At 37.6% G+C, this 10835-nt stretch overlaps 1 protein-coding gene across 1 annotated transcript; it reads left to right on the top strand.

The window, feature by feature from the left end:
- The first annotated feature begins 1032 nt into the window (after positions 1-1032).
- Positions 1033-1809, top strand: LOC149189427 (uncharacterized). Its single transcript, XM_089410232.1, has one exon. The coding sequence runs from the start codon at positions 1033-1035 to the stop codon at positions 1807-1809; it is 777 nt and encodes a 258-aa protein (XP_089266358.1).
- The last annotated feature ends 9026 nt before the right edge of the window (positions 1810-10835 follow it).

Genomic DNA, 10835 nt, shown 5'->3' with positions numbered 1-10835 from the left:
AAGATAAAAATCATTTTAAAAAAAAGTTGATAAGAACCAATCCCTTGTTGCTTCCTCTTATTGAAAAAGAAGTGAGAAAATTGTTTGATGCAAAAATTATTGTTCCTTTAAGATTTTCAAAATGGCTTTCTAATGTGGTCCCTATAAGAAAGAAGACTGGTCAGATAAGGCTTTATGTTAATTTCAGAAACCTCAACAAGGTGTCTCTTAAAGATAATTATCCCTTACCTAAGATGGACCATATATTGCAAAAGGTAGTTGGCTCTAAGAGGATATCTATGCTTGATGGTTTCTTAGGTTACAATTAGATTTTGGTGCACCTCGATGACCAGGAAAAGACAACTTTCATCACACCATGGGGTACCTTTATGTATGGAAGAATTCCATTGGGCTGATGAATGCAGGTGCCAAATTTCAAAAGGCCATGGATATTGCATTTGCTAATGAAAAGGATAAGTTCATTGTAGTTTACCTTGATGATATCACTATATTTTCAAAATCTGATTTTGATCATTTGCGACATTTAAGACAGGTTTTTGAGAAATGCAGAAGGTTTGGCATATCCCTAAATCCAAAGAAGTCACATTTTGCAATGGAGGAAATAAAATTTCTAGGGAATATAATCTCAAAGGATGACATTAAAATTGATCCAAATAGGGTGGCTGCAATTTAGAAAATTGACATTCCAAGGAATAAGAAGGAGGTTCAGTCATTTTTGGGGAGAGTTAATTTTTTGAGAAGGTTCATTCCTAACTTAGCAAAAATTATAAGGTTTTTGACCAACATGCTGAGAAAGGAAAGTGAAATCAAATGGATAGTTGAAACACAAAAGTCTTTTGATGAGGTAAAACATGTCTTGGCTAGTGCTCCTATTTTAGCTAGTCCAGATTATACTAAAGATTTTATCATTTTCTCTTTTGCATCAGAACACATAATTTCAGCAGTCCTTATGCAGAAAAATAAACAAGGTGATGAACAACCAATAACCCTTTTAGCAGGGGTTTGAGAGATTCTTCTCTTAAATACAATATTATGGAGAATCAGACTTATGCATTGGTTAAAGCTTTGAAATATTTTAGAGTTTATGTGCTTCATTCACATGTGATTTCTTATGTCCCAAATGTTGTTGTGAAAGACATTTTAACCCAACTTGATCTTGAAGGTAGAAGAGGCAGATGGATAGAAGCAATTCTCGAGTATGATGTGGAGATCAAGCCTACCAAGTTGATAAAGGGTCAAGGATTGGCAAAATTGATGGCATATTCAAATTTGAGTGTATTGGACAGAAATTTCATAGATGGTTTGTTAGATGGAAATAATTCAGAACCTTCTCAACAAGTATCTAAAAAGTTTCTTTCCTCTTCATGGTATGCTGTCATATTTTATGTTTTACAACATTTACAAGCTCCTCCAGAGATGAAAAAAACAAAGGCAAGATTTCTGAAATTGAAGGCTGCAAAATTATGCATTTTGAATGAATTTCAGTATTGGAGAGACTCAGGAGTTGTCTTGTTGAATTGTTTATTGGAGGATGAGGCACAGGAGGTTATGGAAGAATTCCACAAAGTAGATTGTGGAGGTCACCATTTTTGGAAAGCCACGACTAACAAGATTTTGAGAGCTAGTTTTTATTGGCCAACCTTGTTTTCTGATGTATATACAAAAGTCTCAAGATGTCATGAATGTCAAATTTTTGAAGGAAACAGGAAGCTCTTACCTTTACCTCTGAAACAATTTGCAGTTAAAGCACCTTTCCAACAGTGGGGTTTAGATTTCAGTGGGGAAATCCATCCGTCATCTTTATCCTAGCACAAATGGATTTTGACAACCACAAATTATTTTACAAAGTGGATAGAAGAAATATCAATGACACAGGCAACATACACAGTCATCATTCAATTTCTGGAAGGTGATATCCTCTCAAGGTTTGTTTGTCCTCATAGAATAATCATTGATGTTTTTGTTTATTTTAAGTCCAATAAAATGATTGAATTCTGTCATAAATATCATATTATACTCAGTCGCTCTACTGCATATTAACCACAAGGTAATGGTTTACACGAGTCCTCAAATAAGAGTTTGGTGAATATTATAAATAAATTGTTGCAAGAAAATAAAAAAACATGGCACAAGAAGTTGATCTATGTATTGTGGGATGACAGAGTGAACACTAAGAAGTCAATTGGTATGTCACCTTTTCAACTGGTGAATGGAAAAAATGTTGTTTTTCCTTCTTCCTTGGGAATTCTAGTAATGAAGTTGTTGCAGGAAGCATATGCAGAACCAAATGAATTGCAAAGGAGAATAAATCATATGTTCCAATTGCAGCAAACAAAAGAAGTGTATAATAATACCCAAGAAATCCAAGATAAAATTAAGAAGATTTTTTATCGAAGGAAAAAGGCTAAATATTTTCAGGCTGTTGACTTGGTTCTGAAGTGGGATGCTAGGAATGAAGACAAAGGTAAACATGGAAAATTTGAAAATATTTGGAAAGGACCATTCAAGATTGCAGCTTTCCATGGAAGTAATGCATATTTGCTGCAGGATTTGACAGGAGAATTTCTTATTGGAGGGCCTATAAATGGCAGGTTTATCAAGCATTATTTTACTTAAAATCAGTTGGTTTTGATCACTTCATTGTATATATCCATCCAATTTTTAGTATTACAAGTGTGGGCACTTGTCACCAGAATTTGAATCCCGAGGAGAAGGCTCTAAGATTTTGATGAGTTGCTGCCAAGTTTCAGAATGTAATAAGTCATGAGTCATTCATGAGTTAGTTATGCATCAAGTCAAGAGTTAATAAATCCTAATGGTCTGGCTACTAGTATACAGTGTTCATGGAACCTCACAAGGAGAATGCCATCCCCATTGGAGCCAATGTTAGTGTCCTATATTATAGTAGTCAAAAACAAGTTTTGTCTTTTAAATTTATTTTGATAAATGTGTAAAGTTTTTTCTATGATCTCTTAGAGATCAAGCCATTTTTATTTGTAAAGAATGTAAAATGTTATTATTGATGTGATTATGTCAGAGTGTGTGAAATATGATGTAAAGATAGTTATGGATTCCCTAAAAGTTGAGTCAAGTAAGTCTAGGGTCGATGTATCATACAATATCTTGAGTGAGGTCATAGTGTGTCTTGTTTTCTCATCATTGGCACAAATTAGTGGGGTCAAGATAGTCAGTTAGGTTTTAAAATCAAATTGTGTCATGACATGACCACTGGTACAATGGTTATGAGACATGCTGCACATCTTTCAATTGTTGCACTTTCATGATTAAGGCTCCAAATCATAATGATTGTCTTTGAAAGTCGGGTTTGGTCACCTTGGGAGTTCAAAAACTTGTTTTAGCATCTAAAATACCATAGATCCATTCTTCTTTCATCGAAATCATTATGGACATGATTTGAGGTTCACAATGCTAAGTCTGTAGGGGAGGTGCTATGCTCAAGAGATAGTCATTGTGCTTCTTCAAGTTGAAAGGTTATTGCTACTTCCAGGTTCCAATTCCTCATTTTCTTGGATGATTTGTCTTTCATGTTGTCTAATTTTCCCTTACCTATCGAAGAAAATGCTCAGATAACCTTGTAAACTTCAAACTTTTAGCTCACTGCATTTTCTTTGTTGAGCCTAAAAAAATAGTTGCGCTTTCACACAATCCCTGCGTTTTATGTTTTTCTTATGTCAAATATTCAAACTTTGATTGCCACTAATAGCCGGAGTCTTACAATTCCATATCAATGGTGTGGATTTTTAACAACCTTGTGTTGCTTCTCTAAAACATCAAGAAAGTTGTTTTCCTCATGTGTTGCGCTTTCTCATTGCGATTGTATATTTGAACTTCCACTATAGGTTAAAACAAGTAGCTACTTCATGTGGGTCTCAAAGTTCCATGGAATGTTATGATCAAACACACATTGTTCCATGGAGATGACCTTTCCATATGATGGTAGAGTGCACCTCTTGTGCTTTCTATATTCATGCAATCCCTACAGAGAACCTATGTCACAAAGGTCAAATTCTCATGCTCAGATGTTTTTCGATACACATGCTTGGCTAAGGTGATGTCCACTATGCAATCTACAATCATAATGCACTAACCTACAACCGACTTGAACTCGACTAAATGAATTCCCTTTCCAAATTTGGTGCACCTTCTCCAAAGGCGTGACTCTTACATGACAATGCCTACACCCATACTCATCACCACTTTGATAGTGTAAACTTAACTTGGTGAAAAAGTTAAGGTTTCTTAGTTAAACAATGGCGGTTCCGGGCGCATGGTTTTTCTTTGTCATGGTCTCATGCACACGGATTACATGTAATGAAGCCTTTAAAAGGCTTGGGAATAATTTTTTGTAATGTGATAGGGAGGTGAGTGATAAAGGATCACTTAGGCAACTTGGTCGGGTTTTGGCCAACGGACTAATAGAATTGTGTTAGATGATTTTTTTTCCCCGAATTGGGTTTTTCCAATATAAACATTGTGTTTATGATTAGTGATTTATTGTTGGTTGTTTTTAATCTTCTCTCATTAAATTTATTAAGTCAATGAATGACTAATTTTAAGTCATAAGATAATAATAGATCTATTATTAGGTTGGTTTTCCCCGAGTTGGGTTTTTCTAGGGTAAATCATGATGTTAATTGTTGATGTGTTATAATTGGTTTATTTGTCTCTCATTTGTTTTCTAACAAGTGGTATCATAACCAAGGTATCATGGAATAGAGAAGGAGATGGTGATTGAAAACACTAGCATTGAATTTAAATGTAAGAGAGAAGTCCTAAGAAATATGCCAATGTGGAGTTGAGCATGGAATACAAAAAATGGCCAATATGTGCATATCCATCGTGAGTTTCTTGTGGATGAAAGAGTAAGAATAGAGATTGTAGTGTAAGAAAAATAAGAGGAAATAAAGGTCCATTAGGGTGATATGCAACCATTAAAGCAAGATTTGGTGAGGACAACACCTAGTGTGAACATGTTTGTAGATGTGAGAGAATGGAAACATAAGTGCCAGACAATAATAACAAAAAATATATATACTTTGCAGATGAAATTTGTAAAATACATGTATATGGGCATACAATTATAAGACTTGGTTAGACATGTGTACCCTTTCCAATAAAGTCTTGGAGCATACCTAAGTGGTAGGGGAGGAGAGCATGTGGATTTCCCCATTCATGTTTAAAGTGGGGAATGTAAGGGTACAATTAACTTGGTGAAAGAGTCAAAGTTGTTAGGTCCACAGTGGTGGTTTTGGGTAGATGATATTGGTGGCTTGTGGTATTATAGCCTAGGTATTACATGTGATGAAGTATTTAAAAGGTTTGGGGATTCTCCCTTGTGTTTTACTTGATTAGTTGAGTGGAGGACTCAATTTTCCGAGCTAGAATTTTGGTCAACTTAGCTACTTTTAAGTCAATTCATGATTAATTTTAAGTGATAAGATAATAATAGATCTATTATTAGGTTGGATTTCGCCCAGTTGGGGTTTTTAGGGTCAACCATGTTGTTAATTTTTGGCGTGTTATTATTGGTTTATTTCTCTTTCTTTTTATTTTATAACACACTTAGTGTGTCGAAGATCAACACCTTTCATGTGTGTTATGTCTTAGCTTGCCTATGTAGTTAAGTATACTTAGAACTTAAGTCATCAATGCTTCTGATTGCCTTCTTACCACATTTTTCCATTGTATTTTAGAGTAGTTAAGAGTAGGATTCCTAAATTTGTATTAACAATCAAAATTATACCTTATATGCACCAACAAGGCATCCTAAAGAACGCGATTATGCCCAATGCATTGAATTCATATATTGAGTGATTGAGATAATTGTTTGATATCCTATTCAGTTAATTTCAATTTCCATGAGGGACCTATCGGCCATTTGTGATAAGGCTCGAAGACTATGTGTTGGAAATAATACTGAGAGGGGGGGTGAATCAGTATTATCAGATTAATCAAACTTTTCAAATGCCCAGAAACATATACGCTACTTCAGTTAAGTGAAACAGCGTGTACACGCTACTGTGACGAAGTAAAACAGCGTATAAGCAGAAAACTCACAATTTAGTTAGCTTATTCTTCAATTAAGTGCATCAGGACATTATTCATCATATTAACAGTAAACATGTGCAGTATAACAGAACAGATAAAAAGCCACACACATGAACACCAAGATATAAGGTGGAAACCCAATGTGGGTGAAAACCACCTGCTGCAAGTTGTCTCTATCTTTCTTAATATGAAACTTCAGTTTACAATCTTTTGTACTGGTGCAGCCTTATACCAGTACGCAGGCTACAACCTGCAGAAGGCTTCAACCTTCTCTCATTCTCCAAACTTCCTTGGAAGGGAGCTCCAACCCCCTTTGCTCTTGTACTAGCCAAGATACTAGTACGTAGGTGCTGACCTACAATCTTCCTTCTTCCAGGTATCACTTTTCATACATTTTCAGACTTGGATATTCCTGAAGCACAACATTACAATCTGAAGACCACAATTCATTCAATTTCCACAACAGATCATTGAAGCATAAAACAACCAAACTTTGAATCACTGAACCACTGAACCCTGTCAATCACCAGTTACCAGAACACAGAGCAGACTACAGAACTCTGCAATAACAGTCAGACCCCACTGTAAACCCAAATCAAGCTTCAAAAGATATACGCTACTTTAATGAGCAGAACCCGCGTATACACGCTCTTTTACCGAAGCCAACCTGCGTACAGATCTAAAAATAAACTTTCTCAATTTGCAGCTGTACCAGACATTAGTTAGACTCAGAACGTAACATTGCGACAATATGCAGATCTAGAAATACGCATAATCAACCATATCATGATAGTGCATTTCAAACCATTAGATCCCGATCTATCCTTAGATCTAGTCTTCCATTAACCGATGTGATCTCTCCTTGGCTTAGATCATGCAACTCAGAACCTGCATATCAGATCTCTTTCTCTCTTAGATATTCATGCCTTGTCGAAAGATGATTTTGCCTAATGATCTTCTTCTCCTTATATAGCCTTAGGCCTTTCTCAATACCAAGAGCCAAAACCATAGTAACACAATACCATCAACTTTAAAACTAGGGATCGACACGCCCGTCGAGACATAATGGTCCGAAATCATAGGCACAACTTCCAAGGACTAACCACCATGAACCAAAGGAACCTTTCCACATACACGCGCTTTTTCTGAATCGAACTAGCGTGTACACGCGACTTGGGCTTAACGAAACAGCGTGTATGAGCTTCCTTGGCATGCTGTACTGAGATCTGTCTTCTGATTAAGTTGCCATCACCTGTACTAACCTCTGAGCACCTGTACCATCCACTGAGTGAGTTGCCATCAAGGACAACACTTGAATCATAATGCCAACAATCTCCCCCTTTGGACTTGATGGCAACCATCACACCAAGTCACTCTCCCCCTTTGACATCAAGGGCAAAGGGCTGTGCTCCCCCTGAGGACATGCTGATATCTCTGTTTGGCTGTGCTGACTTGTGCTCCCCCTGACCGAAGGCCAGATCTGCAAAAGATGTTCTTCAACAAGAACCAAGACTTATACACCATAAGGGACCTTCCTATCACCAAAAGACTCAATACATACATCCATACTCCCTACCAAGAGGGGACATAACAGAAACAACCAATTATATTACAGCATTCATCCCAGGCATAGTGGGGAAACCAACATAGGCCGTTACATGACCTTGACACCATAAAAGAGATATGACAAGAGAGATACATGACATAGAGACAACAGATCTAGACCAAGACTTAGGAAAGACACCAGCAGCATCTGATAAACATCTTGTTAGATCAGCAACCAGAATTTCTTTCTGAGCTCCTTCTCCTGAAACCAACAACCAAAACATCTGAATGCCAACAATGCTTTATGAGACTTTTGAGCTGCTCCCCCTGAACCTGTGCCTGTTGCACTCCCTGAAACTGTGCCTGAATAATTCTGACATTCCTATTGCTGTTCAGAACTTCAGAGTTTTCCCTTGCTGTTCAGAACTTCATATACGCGTTTTATCCTGTATAAAACAGCGTATGTACGCGGATATTCTTTCTGCAACAAGCGTCCAGCATACACGCGACTTACCCAGCATGAATCCGCGTGTATACGCTCATATCCCTTCCGTAACCTGCGTATACCAACTTTTCTGTAGAACAAACAAATTTCAACAACAGGATGAAGCATCAACTACTCCCAGCTTTTGTCTGAGATATTCAAAAGTTTCCCTGGGCAGTGGTTTTGTGAGAATATCAGCAACTTGCTCCTTAGAAGGAACATACTCCAACTTGACCTTCTGCTCAAGCACTTGTTCCCGAAGAAAATGGTACTTGATTGGTATGTGCTTGGTCTTTGAGTGCATGACTGGATTCTTTGAAATGCTGATTGCACTTGTATTATCACATAAGATAGAGACAGGTGGAGTGCAAGTGATTTGAAAGTCCTGCAAGGTCTGCATCATCCAAAGAAGTTGTGTGCAACAAGATGCTGCAGCCACATATTCTGCTTCAGCTGTAGATAAGGCAATCGAACTTTGTTTCTTGCTGAACCAAGATACTAATCTGGAACCCATGAAGAAAGCACCTCCACTTGTGCTTTTCCTATCATCCACACTTCCAGCCCAATCTGCATCTGTGTAAGCATGAAGAGTGAGATCTGTATTTCTAGGATACCATAAGCCATAGTTTTGGGTCCCTTGAAGATATTTGAAGATTCTTTTGACTGCCTGAAGATGAGTTTCCTTTGGGTTGGCTTGAAATCTTCCAACCATTCCTACTGCATGTGTAATATCTGGTCGAGTACCTGTCAAATAAAGCAAACTCCCAATCATGGATCTATAAGTGGGTTGGTGGACTGCTGCTGATTCATCATTTGCACTGAGGCTGCATCCTGTAACCATGGGTGTACATACTGGTTTTGACTCTTCCATGCCATACTTCTTCAAGATCTGCTTGAGGTATTTGGTTTGAGACAAGAAGATACCTCCTTCATTTTGTTGGATTTGCAATCCAAGAAAATATGTCAATTCTCCAAGAAGTGACATTTCGAATTCTTTCTGCATAACCAAGGCAAAGTTTTGACTCATAGTCTCTTCATTGCTGCCAAAAATAATATCATCTACATAAACAACAAGAATTAGCAATTTGTTATTTTCAACTTTTATATAGAGATTGCTATCTGCTGATCCTTTTGAAAAGCCTTGTTGGTGAAGATATTTGTCCAACCGATAGTACCAAGCCCTTGGAGCTTGTTTGAGCCCATAGAGAGCCTTTTTCAATCTGCATACAAGGTTTGGATCATTCCCAAGAATGAACCCATCTGGCTGCTCAATATATACTTCTTCTTCTAAGTCTCCATTCAGGAAGGCTGATTTCACGTCCATTTGAAATACCTTGAAGTTTTGAAAGCTTGAGAGAGCAAGGAACATTCGGATGGCCTCTAGTCTTGCCACAGGAGCAAAGGTCTCTTCAAAATCTATTCCTTCTTGCTGTGCATACCCTTTACAAACAAGTCTGGCCTTGTTTCTAATTACTTCTCCATTTTCATTTAACTTATTCTTGAAGACCCATTTTGTTCCTATTACATTCTTATCTTTTGGTCTAGGAACTAATTCCCAAGTGTTGTTCCTTTCGATTTGCTCAAGTTCTTCATCCATTGCTTTGACCCAACATTCATCTTTGCATGCTTCTTTCACATTTTGTGGTTCAATGGAGGAGAGTAGAGCCAAGTAGCTTGAAGCTTCTGCAAGTGTCCTTCTTGTTTGTACTCCTGCTTCTTTCTGCCCCACAATCTGAGTTTCTGGATGATTCTTTTGGACATATCTGGATGGAGTCTTCTCTTCTATTCTTGTCTGCTCCTCTGGTTCTTCTTGAGATTCTTCTTCTTCTTGAGGTTCTTCTTCTTCATCATTTCGCCTTTGAGAGTAACCTTCATCTTCTTCATGATGAACTTGCCTAGGAATATATCCCTTCTCATCAACCACTATATCAATACTGTCAACAATTCTGCCAAGTCTTTTATTGTAGCACTTGTATGCTTTGCTATGTGGAGAATAACCAAGAAGAATGCCCTCATCTGCTCTAGGTTCAAGTTTGCCAAGTTGCTCATCAGTATTCTTAATATAACATTTGCTCCCAAAGATTTTGAAATGCTTCACGGAAGGAGTTTTACCACTCCAAAGCTCATGAGGTGTTTGAGTGCTGTTTACTCGGACATTTGTTTTGTTAAGAATGATAACAGCAGCATGTGCGGCTTCACCCCAGAAGGTTGCAGGAGTACCTGATTCATCGAGCATAGCACGAGCCATTTGTTGGATAGTTCTGTTCATTCTTTCCACAACCCCATTTTGCTGAGGAGTTCTAGCTGTAGAGAATTCTCTTCTTATCCCATGTTCATCGCAGAAATCAAAAAATTCATTTGATGTGAACTCCCCACCTCTGTCAGATCTGAGGCACTTGATTTTGTGTCCTGATTCATTTTCAGCCAATGCTTTGAAGGATTTGAATTTTTCGAATGCTTCATCTTTGTGCTTCATAAGCCCTAACCAAACAAACCTTGAGAAATCATCAATGAATAATATCAGATATTCTTCTCCTCGAGGTGTCCTTTTCCTAAATGGACCACATACATCTGTATGGACTAGCTCAAGAGGCAAGCTAGCTGATCCTTCCTTCTCTGGAAAGTTAGTTCTGGTTTGCTTTCCAAACTGACAAGATTTGCATATGGTGTTGTCTGGAATTTTGATATCTGGAAGATCGCGAACTGCCTGATATTTGCATGCTTTCCTTATTTGTGA

This window comes from Pinus tabuliformis, chromosome 3_1 (assembly GCF_031772625.1).
Source record: "Pinus tabuliformis cultivar Carrire ecotype Pingquan chromosome 3_1, CPIR1, whole genome shotgun sequence".
In the NCBI taxonomy this organism is placed as follows: Eukaryota; Viridiplantae; Streptophyta; class Pinopsida; order Pinales; family Pinaceae; genus Pinus; species Pinus tabuliformis.
This window is presented reverse-complemented; position numbering and strand designations above follow the sequence as displayed.

Excerpts from the sequence above, each read along its gene's own strand:
- LOC149189427 (XM_089410232.1), top strand. The coding sequence starts at position 1,033 with ATGGAGAATCAGACTTATGCATTGGTTAAAGCTTTGAAATATTTTAGA.